Source organism: Zootermopsis nevadensis, unplaced genomic scaffold (genome assembly GCF_977971745.1).
Source record: "Zootermopsis nevadensis isolate Lab colony 2312 unplaced genomic scaffold, Znev_1.0 Znev_ptg000029l, whole genome shotgun sequence".
In the NCBI taxonomy this organism is placed as follows: domain Eukaryota; kingdom Metazoa; phylum Arthropoda; class Insecta; order Blattodea; family Termopsidae; genus Zootermopsis; species Zootermopsis nevadensis.
Genome location: NW_028259161.1, coordinates 11511044 through 11529097, shown reverse-complemented (window position 1 = coordinate 11529097; position 18054 = coordinate 11511044). Strand labels below are relative to the sequence as shown.

The 18054-nt window shown below is 34.9% G+C and overlaps 2 protein-coding genes across 4 annotated transcripts; both read right to left on the bottom strand.

Moving 5' to 3' along the window:
• Positions 1 to 481: 481 nt before the first annotated feature.
• LOC110838750 (calcium and integrin-binding protein 1) lies at positions 482 to 4904 on the bottom strand. 2 transcript variants are annotated; one of them, XM_022082288.2, is made up of 6 exons: positions 4325 to 4904; positions 3293 to 3410; positions 2704 to 2806; positions 2404 to 2563; positions 2175 to 2284; positions 482 to 1003 (listed from the first exon to the last, which is right to left on the bottom strand). In XM_022082288.2, exons 2-6 carry the CDS (start codon positions 3379 to 3381, stop codon positions 893 to 895), a joined length of 573 nt encoding a protein of 190 aa, XP_021937980.1. In that variant the 5' UTR covers positions 3382 to 3410; positions 4325 to 4904; the 3' UTR covers positions 482 to 892. The 2 variants fall into 2 exon arrangements, with proteins under 2 accessions (XP_021937980.1, XP_021937981.1); XM_022082289.2 differs by lacking the exon at positions 3293 to 3410.
• A 339-nt stretch (positions 4905 to 5243) lies between these two features.
• Positions 5244 to 17056, bottom strand: mi (cyclin E-interacting protein minus). 2 transcript variants are annotated; one of them, XM_087358080.1, is made up of 7 exons: positions 17011 to 17056; positions 14539 to 14604; positions 13426 to 13659; positions 12520 to 12628; positions 10775 to 11083; positions 9451 to 9949; positions 5244 to 7082 (listed from the first exon to the last, which is right to left on the bottom strand). In XM_087358080.1, the coding sequence occupies exons 1-7, from the start codon at positions 17039 to 17041 to the stop codon at positions 6846 to 6848; spliced, it is 1485 nt and encodes a 494-aa protein (XP_087214206.1). In that variant the 5' UTR covers positions 17042 to 17056; the 3' UTR covers positions 5244 to 6845. The 2 variants fall into 2 exon arrangements, with proteins under 2 accessions (XP_087214206.1, XP_021937968.1); XM_022082276.2 differs by lacking the exon at positions 17011 to 17056 and having other exon boundaries at positions 14539 to 17004.
• Positions 17057 to 18054: the final 998 nt, after the last annotated feature.

The window sequence follows — 18054 nt, the reverse complement described above, 5'->3', positions numbered from 1 at the left end:
AATCAGACCCAGGACCCCAGGATTACAAGGCCAGCATTTGGTTTCTGCTGCATATAACTTATATATACGTTACAAGATGGTACTGTCATGCAAAATACTGGTTTTCAGGATTTTCTGCTTCATATAATACTGGGTACAGATATCTCTGATGTGTCATTCAGTTTTAATAGAAAGCCTGTGAAGTCTTCCTGTCAGTAAAAGTGTTAACTAAAGGATTAGAAGTCAGGCCTGTCAATAAGCTGTTGGTAAATTACATGATACACACTTTGATTTTGATCCACATACATAAAAATATGGCTGCTGCATTCAGGACTGGCCACATAACTCCCAATCCAAACAATGTGAACACGAGACCAAGCAGGACAATAAAAGCAACAAAGATCCAAGCCACAAGAATGTGCTTGTATCAAACATTGTAGACATTGAAATGCACATCATTTGTTAAAATTTCCATCACATGTAAATAATCTTCAACAGTAAGCTGTCAAAATAAATATTTACATTAATTTCTATTGTCAGTTCACAGTGTTATACACCACACACACACAAAACTTGTTCCATTTTCTGTTGCTTAGGTCATTCCAAAGAATTCACCTAACTGATGGCCATTTCATGTTCGTTTTTATGGTGACGCCAACCAAACTCTAAAGCTGGAGGGAGGTCCACAGTTTTTCACCTGTCTACAACTACTTATTCAATATGTTTGATTAGTCCTGCTGCCTTTTCATTAGAACTGAAACTTCATACTTCTAAACATATAACAAGTTATACACCAGAAAATCATGTATTAAATATGCAAGATACATTTTAATTACTGGTAAGCATATTCTGCCTTAATATTTTGTGGTCCAGCAGCATGATGTAACACAAAATTTCATGCCAGAAGCCATGTTTACACTTTCAACTGAAAACATGTGGCAAAGTCTGGCATCTTGGTAACAGCATGAACAAACTCCCTTGATGATATTTTACCAGACTTACCCAGGTCCACTTCTTTCAGAATCTGAAACAAAGTAATTTATGGATTAATTAACAATCATGTAGCGTACATTTTGATACCAGTGGGTAAAGAAATAATGAATAAATCAATCAAGCACCTCGTGAATGGTCACACTGTTACCTTATGAAATTAACTAGTCAACATATTAGCCCATATGCAGACTGAATCAGTGTTTCATCAAGACACATGTGAAGACAAAAACCTTACATTTTTCTGAGGATTTTTAAATATACATATATATTCATATTTAACCTGCAAACAAGTACTACACTCACTAAATTCTTTAGTCCCATATCATCTTCCTGATTTTAACAACTTTCCAAAGAAGGAATCCATATTCAAATGAATATAATCATGAATGGATTAGCAATATGTAGACATACAGTAGAGTCCCGATTACGTGACCTTTGATTATCTGACACTCCACTTTATATGATTATGTGTCAGAATGCCCCATTTTATCAACAATAAACTCAGCATGTATTGGAATGAATCACACTCCCAAATCACTACACCTTCTACATTTTATGTACTCAGTTGCTACAGACTGTTCAGGTGTTGGCATGACCTTGATGCAAAGAAAAGGAAAGATGCTCAGATGTAAGTACACGTTACTAATTTCTAAAAAAAAACTGTCTCATTTACAATTTATGTTATATAATATTTTTGCTTGTGAGATTTTTTTAATCTGATGCTATATTGTACTTTCTTCATAATTTAATATAAATTAAATTATAAACTGAGTTGATATTTACCATCATCTTTTTCATTAGTCTGTATTATCCAACATTTTCAATTATCCTACCATCCTTCAGTCCAGTTTAGGCCAGATAATTGGGACTCTACTGTAACTGGATATTGTAACTAATGAAATCAATTTTGTAACCAAAGGGATTTTACTGGTGAATGTATAAAATAGTGTAACTGATAAAAATGTAAATTAGTAATAATAAATAAACAGATAATGGAGAGAGATAATGTGTTTAACCAAATATGGAGAAAAGAAAACAGTTGAAAAGTCAACTGAAAATAGCATAAGTGCCAAACCATATCATGAATACTGAGCACTACTAAATTGTGTGTGTTAGACTGAAGCCATGTATTAGGTTTTTATTAATATTTATTTTACAGCAAGAACCACAGTCCTTTCTCACTACAAATGCTCAGTACTTACAATTTTTATAATTTTCTCCTTTTCATCATATGTAAGTTGCTTCTTTTGTGTCAGTCTGTCAATTATCATTGTAAGATCTTCTTCATCGATATAGTTATCATTATTGAAATCTGTAACAAAAATTGTTCACAAAAATTGTAAAATACAAAAGCTATGACATCCTCACCATTTTCAATACTATCTCAAGTACCACTGTCATACAGGAGAATATTCAATTTTTCACACTTACCAAAGACCCTGAATGCCCACATAGCTTTTACTTTGTCAGGGCATTCAGGGGACAATGCAGAACACATATCCAACATGTCTTCAAAAGAGAAATAAATTTCCCCATTCCGCCCTCGTCTTGGAAAGAAGACATCATATAAACGATCTACGAAAGGATTTACCTGGTTAAAAAGAATTAATATTATAATTTAATTTTATAATTCTGCAAAAATGGAACCAGACATTATAGAATTGTTTTTTCATGAGATAAGCAAGAAACCTACTTTGTGTTATGTATTCTGCAGTTTATTGGAAAAATTACCTTTAATTGAGGCAGGAGCTCTTCCAGATGAGCAACTGGTAGAAAGCAACAACAGTCTCTACTGACAGCATCAGTATTCATGGCATAAAAATACTTCCAAATACTGTTTGAGATATAAAATAAAATTGTTTTACAAAACGTTTCTTCTCCATTAAGACTCGTCATAATGTGAAATCACTCATGTGTTAAGATTATGTGAACCATAGTCCTATGAAGTAGGCCCACATACACATAATACATTGCACTGTTTGTGACTGTAATCTTGAGATTTGCGGGGTGAGGAAGTGGGGCAAAGGAGGAAAGAGAATCTGCTATGCAGTACAGTAGTATGCTCCGGACTTCCTGCATTCCTTGTAAGTCTCAAGATTACAGTCGTGAACAGTACATGATATTCCATCTGCTACTTTTTATTCCTGCCTTGACATAAAAGCATCCACAATGATACAATTCGGCACACATAATCTGCTATGTGTATGACATTTTGAGGATTATTATTTCCACAGAATCATGTCACAGGAATTGATATGATACAAAAATACTATGTAGTCATAAGTTACTTTTATTCATCAAAATGCTATCTGTAACTTACTATTGTATCTCAGCCTTCTTCAGATATGTGAGTTCAACATATTCCTCAATCATGACTTCATCAATCATATGTGATGCATTAGAGCCCATTACCTCACACTCAATAGCTGATGTTATTACTGTAACAGTTTGTAGTAAGCTTAAAAATCACAATAAATTGTACCAGTAGTAGTATAGTGCCCAAACACTATACCTTGCAGTCACATAGTTGGAGAGAAGATAAGACAAGAGTTACATACATTTTTAACTTTCAAACTAGATAGACGTCAGTTTTACTCAGCTGGTTTCAACCCGAAAAAAGAATTCCCAGTACCCACTGAGTAACAAGATGTGTGAATCTCAGAGTCTGTCTTCATATGATAGTAAAGATAAAAGCACCTACACCTGCTGGGAATCAAAGTCTGGTCATCCTGTATATACCAAGTCATTTTACTGACTGAGTTACCCTCATTACCTGAATAACTAATACTGACACAAAAAGAAAAACAATGATATAATAGCGTCTATATTCAATTATATTTTATAATCGGAAACCATTATACTGTAGAACTATAACCTGCAGCAAGCCTGATAATTTTGAGACAGAAAGGGAAAATGCCTGTTCATGGATGTGCCATGACGACAGAAACTTGGCAGAAAAGGAAGCTAAAAGGACCTTGAAACACAGATAATGTAACAGACAAAAGTGATACAAGCAATTATTATAGGAACTAGAAACAAAAATGAATCACCTGCTAAACATTCAAATGTTAGGAATGTGAATTTAAATAAATAGTACTGATGTAATGTTTATTAACTAACTCCATTGAGCAGAGTCCATCTTGAGAAGCCAACAGTATGCCTTCTGACTTAAGCTTCAAAATCCCCTGGGGAGCCACAACCCCAGTTTGAAAAAAACTCACTAGACAACAAAAATATAAAATATAGTGTCCTAAATAATATTTCAGTTATAACACTTCCACTAAACACAAAGAATAATCCAGCTTTAAAACTGAAATTAAATGTTTCAGGATTGTTCTTAACTATTTTGTACCTTGGCTACACAGCTTATTCTGGATAGGTGCTGAAAAGTCTGATAATCATGCAATCTAGTATACTGGTAGTCACCTGTAAACTAAAGTAAAGAGAGGATGTTTCATCAGATTAGTTTTTGTCACAGTTATCAGTTCTTGAAATAACACAATGAACAACCTGATAATGCAAGAGAAATACCACTTTCCTGTTACAAGATAAGAGTGTTAAACAAGATAACATTTTTATTATCTTTAATGCATGGGTTTATATCTTCATGTAATATATGAGAGAAGAATCAAATATGTACCACTTAATGACATGTATTTCTCTGTGAATTATAATTTTGAAATGAATGTATACAAGGTGATTCAAAGCTCTAGTACAATCCTTAAGGAGGTTGTTGGGAAGATCATTTGGAGCAGAAAATGTAAATAAGGTTTTCTTCAGATTAACCTGTTTCCGAAATATGAAAAAATGTAGTACATGAGGATGGATTACAGCAAGTGAAGTTCACAGACTCAAAGTCAGGATATGTTATCACCCTGCCACTGTTTTGGATAGTAGGCAAAGAAGATTTTATTTTGGATGGGAGAAGGGTTTTTGGTTTACAATTTTAGCATTTCATGTAATGTATATGTAATTTACTGGCTGCTACAGAAATATGAAAACAATGGATGCAACAATAACTGACATAACTGGGAATGTATATTCAAAAGGGAATATGCTGAACAAAATGTCTTTCTGTAAATTTAAATTACATAAATATATTAAATATTTAGTATGGTAAAATATACATGGCAGTGTGAATTCCATACAGATACCTAATTCCTGCTGTATAAAACAAAACTAATATAAAGTCAATCAATGCTACAAACACAGCATGTACAAGGCTTATTTACATACAATGTCCAAAATATCAATGTTGAAAAATACTTGGGTTTATTTTAACATTTAATGCTTTCCATAGTTTTATTATCTTTGATACAAATAAATCATGATCTCACAATTGTTTAAATCACACCAGCAAACAAATTACCATGAACAAAACACATTTATTACAATGTAACTATTTTAGAAATATTTCTACAAAAAATACAGTGTATCTTATTATACATGCCCAATGACTGTCTCCCAATGAACAAACAATGAAGTTGCAAACAAGTATGCCTTTGCTTATGTAATAGTATATTTTTCTCCCAAAACTTTATCTCAACTGAAGGTACATCAAGCATTTGTCTCATAAAGACATGGAGTAAAATAAACATGAAAAATAATTTTATAACCCAATATGTGCAACAAAACAGAGCATATGTATGTATTCAAGCACATTTAAATGAACAATAAGAAAATGTAGTTTTCATAATTACACCTTGCTGATCCCTGGGTTGTGTAAAAAATCATAAACACTATGCTAAACTTAAGCACATTCAAAATATCTGTAGGTGCAAGTTTAAACACAAACCATAACAGCAATATCTACTGCAACAAGGGTTTGTATGCTCCCACAACCATTAAAAGCATATTCTTATGAATAATGTAAGTAGGTCTGTTCTGCATGAGACCAGTGTCAAGTAAATGGTGCTGTGGATTTGGTCAAATAAACTGAAAGAAATTACGGATTTAAAGAGATAGGTTAATAAAGCAGAAACTCTAAGCAACTCAAAATCTTTAGCTGCGGCATGTAACTGTTCTCTGCAACTCAGCAACCTTCAGACATAACACAGCTCCCACTACCCCCATCATATTTCCCATTACAAACAACAAAGTGATAAAATCTATTGTTTTCACAACGACTAAATTCAATGAAGTCTACTCTGAAACCAAGTTGTCAAACTCAACAGTAAATAAATTTTATTTCTACTTACTGACTATGTTAACAGTCTCTCATTAAAAAAAGTCAATGCTGAAACACACAGTACCTCATAATGTTGTCTTTGTGCACTTTACTTTAAAAGTGTTCTGCTTCTTTTACTATGTAAAACTGTACTGTACACTGTAACATTATTAAAACATGTTTACTTAATAAAATGGGTTCATGATTTCCACATCTGAATGAGTTTGAATGAATAAAGCCACCTTTGAAAAGATACACTGTGGTCTTCTGTGTTGTGACAACATGTAGTCTTGTAGGTATTACCAATGCTCTGAAGGAACCATGAAGATGGAGGTAAAATGGTACCCCAAAATGTTGTATAACATTGTACAGTGATACAATCCAGAAGACTATAATAACATATTCATCATAATGAGAAATGTGAATCTCAGAACTTCTGAAGATGATTTTCTTTACTATAATCATATTCATCCAAAATATATTAATTAAAATATCAGTATTAAGAGATAACTCTAATACATAAGCAAACACAAAATTCAATAAACTCTTCAGTTAGAGATCTGTGTCAATTTTGTCTTCGACATCTATTGACCAAGTTAATTAAAATACATGAAACTGATTATGGCACACTGGAACATACAAAATTCATACAAACATGGTGGGATAGCCCTGAGTATGTTTACACTTTAATATACCACTTTGCAAACTATATGCTTTTCTTTACCTTGGTCTCCCTAAGTTGCTGTTCTTTTATAACATCCTTAATATGTTCTCTGGCAAGTTGTAACATGATATCACTTGTACTTCCAAATTGCCTGCACTTTAAATCTGGCATAACATTAAGCACCAATCGTGCCAATGAAGCAGCAGAGGGACGGAATAAAGGATGACTCATGCTGATGCCTTCTGCTCGAAGGGCTTCGGCTACAGCCCAAAGCAATTTCTATGCAACATAATGAAATATCACTTCATTAGACAAAGAAACATTTATCACAATTTTCTGAAATAATTACAAAACACTAGTAAATTTATTTTTCAAACCAGTTACAAAACTAAGCATACATTCATCACTTACGAGGAAAAGTGTTTGTTATAACTGTTATTCATTATATCCGTTATTGTGGCTGAATGTTTCATACCGATAAATACAAATTTCATTTGTTAGTTTGCCAGGTAGTTTCTCTCCCTAGGTCTTCTGAGAATCCATAACATTAAGGAAGAGATACAAGAAAGGATTAAGAGATTGGGGAAAAAAACAAAAATCTCAATGTTACATGTACCCGCAGCATAGGACATGCTCTATTAAAATGAGGCAGCAGTGTAGAAGAATCATTCTGCCCTCCCCCACCATGGGTAACCATTTAGATCACTATACATTTTCCCTAATACCTAAGAACACCTCTGCCATGCACGGTCTGCGGGGATTTCCGCTACACCACTAGAACAAGGAGTATGCTCTTCATGAGTAGCGTACTGCACTAAATGAGAACAAAAATCAAACCAAACACACTATGAATGTCGACTGTAAATATCATTAAAAGGATTACAAACTGCTATCAGCAAGAATGTGGAAAGAGATAAGGGGGAGAATGTCATAAACGGGTAAAGCAGTAATAAATCATAGTCCATCGTACGGCAGTTCAGCCACTGCTCATTATAATGGCTTAAAGATTTGCTCATTAAATCCATGAAGCTCTCAACTACTGTGATTACTTCAACCATAAAATGTTGCTCATAAAATACATAATTTCCAACCAAATCTTCTCTGTTTGCTTACAACAGCCAAGATCTCATTATAATCATGCTCATTATTATGTTACTAGCCTTATTTGGCTGTTGCCAAGCACTTAAATAAATGAATTGAATTATAAAGGAGTTGGTCTGTATTGGAATAGTAAGCTCTGAAGCACACCATCCATTTTTAATATTTACACATGCATGCCTTTAATACTTTTATTATATTTGTATCAGCCTACTAATCTTCAAGCCAACTTGTCATTTCCTCAAAATTCTGTAAAAATATATTATGCAACTGGAAACCAACCCATACATGTACTTCTTACTTCTCCACCACAAAGGGTCCCAAGATGGTAGCCACATGAACGTTTCAAGCAGCACCATTACAGTGATTTGAGACAGGCTACAGTATTTTTTATGCTTGAAAAACATGTAACTATAACAAACATATTTTTTAAAAAAAAGAAAACTATGCAATATAAATATTGATGACATGGTTTTATAATAACTCACAAAGCACTATATAAGTATTGGATCACAAAGTTGAAAATTATAAATATGTATGATTTTGATATAAGATCCTGATGGTCTATGAATAAACCTTTTGTGTCAAAGATTTCAGGTTCAAAATTGCTCAGAATTAGTATGGACATTTCCAAGTGTCTTTTACATCCCTCTCACATGATATAAAACTTTATGAATTTGGGAAACACCTAACTGCCATTATGGTTCAGATCCTACATAAATCTGTGAAGTCCTTTCAGCTGGCCATCATATGTCAGCACTATCAAGTCCACCTTATTGGTGCCCCTGACTAAAACAGGGACTCTTTCACCACTGCCAAGGTAAGCACAGACAAGGAATATAAGAAAGACTGCAATTAGAGGTATCAGTCACAACTGCAATCACAGTAAACTTGTTCCCCAAATAAATGCATTGTACATTTGACCACTGTATGTAAATCCAGGTATACCTCATCACTCTACACTAACATTAATGTTTGTAACATACAAAAATGCCTGCAGTGTTACTGCAGGGAAATTCAAAAAATGTTAACATTTTCTTATCAATCTTTCTTGCCCCATAGCTCGATCATCCAATACATAAAGTCAAATGTTTTGGGGATTAGGGACTGTATTTTTTCTGTGATATTCAGCAATAGGCCTAATGTTAGATAATCACGGCTATCATAAGCTTTGGAGTAAGAAAAATCGATAAGAAAATTTTAAAATTTCTTTAATTTCTCCACAGTAACACTGCAGGCATTCTGCTTGTATGTTACTAACATTATTATTATTGCAGAGTGATGGAGTATCCTGGATTTATATGCAGTGGCCAAGTGCATCATGCAGTTCTCTGGGACAAGTTGAATATGACTGTTATAATCTTTAGTTCATTCATCTTCAAATAATCATTTACTACAATTAGTTTTGAATATACAGAAAAAGCACCTTCACCAGTACTTGAACAAAGGGTTACTCTTTATGCCAAAATATCCTAGTGTTTTAAAATCTGGTTGACAAAAATGGTCCCACTGACCTTACCAAATGTAAAGAAAAAGTTAAAAACCTCACCTTTCTATGCACATCACTTAAGCCACCAGTTAGGTCCCTTGAAACTGAGGAAACTTGTGGTTTGTTTTCACTTGTTCTAACCCTTTGACTCTTGAAGTCACTTTTTCCTTTTACTGCCCCATCGACAAACAGCATTCTTCGAGGACACTTTTTATACTGTGCAGGCATGCCACTCTCTTCCCTTGTCCTTTTCCCATACACACTGGTCTGTCCACTGAGATTAGTAAATGCCCCATCATCCCCTGATTTCACTGGAGCATTATCTTTAGAAGTGCTTGGCCAAAGCGCACGTTTTGAGTTCTGAACTCTAGTTCGATCAATATCACTTTTATTTTTTTTTGATCCTGATCTAGATTCTGAACTAGAAGATATTCTTTGGTGTTTATTGGGTGGACTCTTAAATAAGGCCCTTTTAGTCTGCTGCAGCCTGTTACAATCAGCAGAAGACACCTGTTTATGAGGATGATTATTCTTGGACTTCTGCCGATGTTCTGATTTCCTGCAGATGAATGAAACAAATTAATTATAATTCACAGATCACAGACAAAACACAGTATAGACAGTAAACCAATAATTCTAAAAACAAGTTTTAAGTCATTTATATTACTATTAAATTAAGAAAGTCAAATGGTTTTTGTATTACACCTATTCAACTTCACTTCATCCTGCCAACCTACACATTTACATTACACAAACACAAAATATACATAACTGTTCTTGAAAGAACACACAGAGCATACTTTCTTACAGCACATCTTTTTTTCCATACAGATCTTGTGTTGTTGAAGTTATATTTAAGAAATGTGAGATTATAATCTAGCAATAAAAACTAATGCAGCCTGTAAATTAGAAATCTCAGCTCATGCACAGGTGGTCTTATGACTGAATTCCACTCAGTTCATATTTTCAGGTGTTTTCACAATCCCCTGCAGAGTGCCTACTCAAACTATGCTGTCCTTCAAAACTGTCCATATGCATGAAAAAACTCAAGAATGGATAATCTGATTTTGATTAAATTTAATATTGGAGAATTATATAAAAAACTCTTATGGCATTTCAATCTTCATTTACACCACACAATTTTAATGACCATTTTACATAAGAACATAAATACTTTCCTGAGCTTATCTCAATGCAACTGCGTACATTTAACTCGGCCATTGTGATTAGCTTCAAAAGACAAAAGGGGGACACACAGACAGCATGGCAATATCACATGCATATTCTTTTTCTAAGAAAAGTGGGTTAAAATAATCATTTACTGGCTGTATAAAGAACTATATGTACGTATTAGAGACTATTTTAGGCTTGTTTTACAACTCACTTGATCTCTACCATGATGAGACGCCGTTCCAAAGCAGCAGAATTACGACTACCTGATAATTGTCCTGCAACGCTGTTGTTGAGCAAATTAGCACTGGAAAATGTTTTCCTTCTGCGTGCCAGATGACTCAAACGTCTGCCTGGTGACTGACCAGTGCTCCTATGCCGACTGCTAATGTTATTAATTTTCTTTAAAATATCACAATTAAACCATAAACTGCAAGATGAAGTGGTCTCACAGCCAACATAACGTTCTTGTAATTTCTGGCAGAGAATTTCAAATTCTTCTGAAATCTTACCACGGTTATAACTAGAAACAAAGTTTACAGAGAACAATTATCAGAACTGACACTTGCAGAAACACATATCAACTGGGTCCCAACTCTAATTTCACTAGAGTCTACATAATCAACAAGGATCTTTGTGTGCCTTCCCGAAACATCAGATATATGATGCTGGCTCACTAGTTATATCAGACTTCCAAAGAAGTTGGTGTACTGTTGGTTCATCCATTCTATTAAAAATCAACAGCCCTCATAAAAGTTGATATAATAAATCATAAATCACCAATAATGTTCATAAAAGTTCAGATCTGAGTTTCTCATATCAATGAAAATGAGGTTTGTGATGTCAGTATTGTAAAGAAGATTGAGGTGATACATTCTGATGAACGATGGACTAGTCATGGTGGTCATAATACTTTCCACCCTGATCTTCAGACCTCAGCCCACATACTCTCATCTGGTGGACCAACAAAAAGTGGAAACATAAAATGCATTGCTCCATCACATACTGAATGCTACAATCCATGTAAAGGATAATCATATTGAACTTATGTAAGTTACATGATTGACTCAGAGATATTCCAGAATGCACATCATTATTATTTTATTTACATTCAGGTAATGATAAATTCATAACTGTAAAAAAATCATAGCTATTAGCAATTTCTGACTGGCAATAACCCCAGAAATCTGCTCCTAAGCTAAGTGCAGTAAAGTCTACATCGGCCAGACAGGCCGTTCCGTTGAGGCCAGGATCAGGGAGCATGAGCGCCACATCCGGCTCAGGCAGCCTGAAAAATCTGCGGTTGCTGAACATCGCTTCAACATGGAACACCGCATACAGCTTGGGGACACTTCTATCCCCTCCTCAAAAACCGGCTACATGGATTGGATAATCAGGGAAGCCGTCGAGATCGAATTACATCCCAATAACTTCAACAGGGAAGCTGGACTTCACCTGAGCCGGTCCTCGAAGCCTCTTATTCACACTCTTCGAGGACTCTGAGAGCAAGCAAGATTGCACCACCAGAACCAACCAGACAATGAACATGGCCCTTTTCAGGGCCCTGATCACATTCAACCGAACTCCCCCTTTCTCTCTTTACTTTCTCTCCCTCTCTCACACTCGCCCACGCGCTCCTATTGGTCCACTCCCGTGCCTGCTCCCATTGGCTCAGGGGAGGCTACACCATTCACATTCCGGCACCTATAAACCTAGCCCCACACACCCTATTGTCACGTTCATCGCCCTGATGACGGAGGCAGTATGACCTCTGAAACGTTGGTTAACATCGACCAGACTACACAGCGCAACAACCCAAAAGACAGAAATCTTCAGTTAGTTTAATTTGTTGACTCCCAAGCACAGAACATAAACACACAGTAAAAGTAACAACAAAGGTTTAAAAATATGTAATTGTTTAAGCACATGCTACAGCTCCATGATTGTGTGGATACTTACTGAATACCATGATAACAGCAATATTTTGATTCTGGCCATGAAGAATTATTCACTTGTTCTACAAATGATGGTATCAATGGAGCTTTCTGAGACTCTACAGCTTCTTTTCCTGGTAACAAAACAATGTAAAAATCCTATATATGCAGAAAAGGTAAATGAAATGTTATTACAACAAAAACCAGTAAGCCCAAGAAATTAATAAAAACCTTCAGATGGCCAAAAATAATATGCAAGTGGACTCTACCTGGTAATCAGTAGAAAGAATGGCCAAGGAAGCTTTAAAATAAACAAATTCTACAAGTCATAACTGAAAATGAATGAAACCAGATGACATACAAGATCAGCAAAAATGGTGTTTGCAGAGAGCAAGGCACAAAACAGCTGTATAAAACCAACAATTCCTACTATTTTTAAAAAGAAACTGAACACCTAATCAACCTGGGATTTCAAACCCAATAGAGTATTCACAAAGTGAGAGGTTCCAGTAGAATGAATACTGTAAAATACAAATTAAGGTTTCCAATGCAGTCACACACATGAACAACATAATGTTAATAAATATGGACAGAATTTAATCCAATAAAATCCACTGAACATTGGTACTTGCTCATAAAAGGACACAAGAATAATCAATATTACTAACAGGATCTCAAGTCTCAAAATTAAGGCAGTCATTATAAATTTACTGTCATGAGAATAACATACCTGCCTGCAGTGTACTGGTAACTACTAAGTCTTTTGGTAGCATTATGCCTGGCTCCTAAAACTTCAATTATAATGAACTCTTTCACCCCAGTCTGTTCTCTCACTACCCTACATTAGCCTTAATAGTCAAAGGGTTTATTATGGCATAATTTTCTCGAGATACTACAGATCTGGAAAAATTAACTTAAGATCATTACTCACCAATCAATTTCTTACTGTCTTCAGTTTCTGCATCTACTGTAATCATTAGACTTTCATTTTCTTTCAATAACCTAAGAATATCTGTTACATTGAGCTGTGGAATTGTAACTGATGGTGGTGGGGGAACACCTTGTAAAGCTTCTTGAAGTTGATGTAATCTCTTCTGTTCAATTATATTGATTTTGTCATAATTTGATGTTGTCGCAATTGTTTCCAGTTCATTACTATCTGCTTCTGTAAGTAATGAAAACAATCTTGCAGTCTAACATAAAATGGGTTATTGTACAATTTAAATACAACTAGAAATCATCTGTCTTACACTTTAAAATTAACTTTCCATGCCATTCAGTTACTTTTTCCTTAAAAGTTATCCTAAAAAGAAAATTTCTCATATTCTTTGTTCTACTTACATTTGAAAGAAAACTCACAAACACATCTTAATCACATAAAGTCATAAACACAATAACAACTATGACTAAATGTTGTGGTCGAGTGGTTGGCACTCTTGCTTTATATTCGAGAGGTCCTGGGTTTAAATCTCACTCTGGAGACTGGCTATCCTGAGATTTTTCATAGTTTTTCTCAGTTCCACCAGGCAAATCCCAAGAAAGTACCTTAAAACAGACCATGACTGCTTCCTTCCACATCCCTTCGAATTCATTATTCACTACCATTCTGTCACTCAATGCTACATAGTCTAAGATACTGAGAAAGTATAACTAAATAAACTATTAATAAAAATAAGCCAAGAACTACATGTTGAGGATTGTGGTCTTCTCGGGTATCTTGCTGTGGAGTCTCGCAGGTAGTTAACAATATTTCAGAGATATATTACCTGCTGAAGATGTAGGCAATATTCTTCTAAAGTACTGATAATGTACAAAATCATATGGTGCTACAATACAGATGACCACCACTTCTATTTCCACTGCATACCTATAATCTCATCTGTTCATGAAGAATACAGCATAATAACCTTTTTCAAGGCAGGTAAGTAAATAAATTTACATTAAATGTCAACAGATACTAAAATTCTACCATTGTAAGAACACACTCTTTTATTTCTCAGATAATTTACTTTCAGTTACACATCTACATTTTGCATGACCTTACCTGTGTAATATGATTTCTCATCATCTGAACTGAACAGAAGTGGTGAATGTTCAACATAAACAGCATCTGAAGACACATTATTATAAGAACATTCCAATGTAACTTCAGTGTGCAATTGAAGAAGAACTGAACTGCTATGTGACTGTGACACATCAGTCTTACTTGCTTTAAAGAACTGATCTCTATGACAATCTGCACTTGCTACTTCCACTATATTTTCTGATGATTCATCCACTAAAACTGAACTGCAGGCTAAATTTTTGGTGACTTTTGTTTTCATATCATTTACAGTTTTTATATTCACTGATTGTTCTTTTGTAATGTCACCAGAAATCAGAAATGCATTCGGCCCTACGGATGAAATCGGATATTTGGAATTATAACAAACGCCAGACTCTGTTCTTAGTTCCCCCTCATTGTCAAATGAATACTGCATACATTTCTGTACATGAATATCATCATCTACTGACAGAGTCTGTTTGTTTTCAGTATTGATCACTGGGACACTGTTTTCAGAATTTTGAAAGTGAGGGGAAGACTGTGCACATCCTACTAAAGTTGGAGATACAGATACATGTTGTAGTGTGTTTGCTTTAATTTTTTCTACACTGTGATCAATTTTCTGTAACATATCAGGCTTATGGACAATTTTATTCTGTGTTTCAGATTTTAATGTATCAATCTGGAGAGAAGTTCTGCTCCCATCAAAGCTTACTTCAGAACTTTCAATGTCACCACTTTCTTCTGTATGTGCAGTGTGGTCTTCCTCATCAAATAAATTTCTGCCCACTGAAACATCAGTATTATGACATATAATTGTGCTCACTTCACTGCCTCTTTCAGTTTGGTTATGTAACTCAACTTTGTCTCCAACTTTAATGTGTAATAATGCTGATTCACTGCTTTGGAATTTTAAACTGTCACCAACTATAGATATCCCCTCTGCCTCACATATTTTGTTAACTGGAGACTCCATCACAGTGCTTTCTACAACTGATTCTCCTCCTACAGAAAATGTTTCAGACTGTGTTTTTAAGTTTAAGTCATTCATGTTTACTGCATATTCAGAATATTTATTCATGTGGAGTACGTCATTGTCCAACATTACAGTAGCTGGAATATTTAATTCATATTTGCTAGTGTCCACTGAATTTATTTCCTGGCACCCTTCATTTTCTGTAATTCTAACAGTACTCTCCACTATATTTCTACCTGGCATGCCCTCAAACAATCTATGAATAATTAGTTCCCCTTTCTGTATCAAGGACAGAGTATTCTCAGAATTTTCCAATGGATGTGGTGAATGCTGATTTTTGTTATCAATTGTGGCACTATCCATCATTCCACATGTGACCCTACAACAAAATGGAGATACTGAATGCTGTACATCTGCATTGTCACTGCGACAGTTTTTAAACAGAGGCTTTGACTGAAGTAATGTACTGCCATGTGTGTAATAACAATTAAGGCCACTTTCATCATTGCGTGTGCCACAGATTTCTTCACGTAAGGCATTTCCATTTATAACAGTTTCCATGTACTCATGAGTCACAACGGAGTGACTGCTTTCTTGGGACGAACTCAAAATTACTTCCTGAAGGCCTCTGACACCTACACCTGATGATGATGACACTAGGCAATTATCAAATTCTTCTACATTCGAATTGATGGCATTACAGGTAATTCTGACTTCCTTCTGGAAGTGTGAATCATTCACTTCCCTTTCCAAATTCAAAACCTCACTGTTTGAAGTTATCTTTGACTCCTTGGTAAATGGTGATGATCCAACAGAATGTCTCTTCAGAACTGATGAAAAACTGTTCTCTGTTGTGGGAATACTACATCTTCTAATCACTAATGATAAAGGCTTTGAACCACTTGATATATAATACTCATTTGGAACGAAACTAAGTTCGTTTGATGAATTATGATATTCTCCAGACACATCTGTAACTTCATCATCAGCATCGCTGCCATGATTTTCCATTCCTATGTGTAAAAACGAACCTGGTGTAAAGTAGCAACTGTATCCAATTTTCAACTTTGTTTGCCGAAATAATGCTTCATAACCTATAAAACATCTTTCTGCTGTATCTGATATATCAAAAATTGATGCACCTTGAAAACTATCCATATATTTATTTTTCTGAATTCAAATCGCGAGTGTTTATATTGAGAACCACATCGAATTCTTCTCAAGTCCATGAACATATCACAGCCTTGGGCAGCTTTAACACACGTTACGTATCAAGTACAGAAAGGGACAATACATCTGTGCATGTAAATTAAATACATAAAATACATGCATATCCATCATCAGTCAATTACAAACACTTTCTTTAAAAATATTACATTTCGTTCAGCACGTCAAAGAATAACACATCATAATTATCTGCAATAGTTTTCAAGTATATTTAAACACAACGAACAAATCTGCCTCATACAACGGATGATAAAATTAACTACACTAACCTACTTTACTGCCATATTGCCTTTTGACCATGGAGTTTTAAATTGAACATCTCAGAGGGCTTCCATTGAACTATTGATTCACTCGGAACTCAAATCAAAGGTGTTAGACCTAGACGTCTACACGCGAAAACAGAATATGCAACGTTATTAATTGCATAGTACTAGTTTTTGCCGAGTGCAGGAAATTAAAGACCTCGAATCTTCATTAGTCAACAAAAAAAGTTCATATTAAGTTTAATTAATTTTTGTCCAGCCATTCTCTGGTTACGAAATACGTACTTTTCCTTATCACATATGAAGTTGTCAGATTCGGCTAAGTTAGGTTAGGCATACGCAATGGCGTTATCGTTACACCTCATAATTTTTATGGCATTTACACGTTGATATTACCGATCGTACGAAGTTAAGGACTGTAGATCATTAGACAAGAATGATAACGGTCATACTAAATTAAATTAAATTTCCGTTCTGTCTGCATGGTCATTATACCCTGCATATTTTCATGTTTAAATAATTTGCGTGGTAATAAGGCGAAGTTATGGCAGGTGGATGGCCTGAACTGATTAATGTAGAGAAGATCGAGCATATATACCATAGATGCTATTGATGTCTAGTCTAAATGGTTGGTTCAAAACATCATTGTGCCATGGATGTAACTGGAAACCTTGGTTGTTCAATTAATATTATGCAGTTTGGGCCCCTCCAATGGACATTGGGGTAGATGTCTACAAGGGTCTGGTTCAAATTATAGTAATCAACCACAAAACAGAACATTTCAGTCTTATCAGACCATTACCTTTTTTGCAAAGTTATTCATAGCTGCACTCACCTTACGCTCATGACAGAATTCGGCTCCAGAAATAAATCCCACAAACCTGAGTTTCTAAATGACCGTATCTTCAAATATAACATCTTTGTCCCACTCCTCAAATGCCAAAATAACCTCATATGTTCTCTGAGCATCATTAAATAATTCATTCAAGGGTTACTGGAATTTATTATAAGAAAAATGCATGAATGATACGCTATGGCAGACCATAGCGA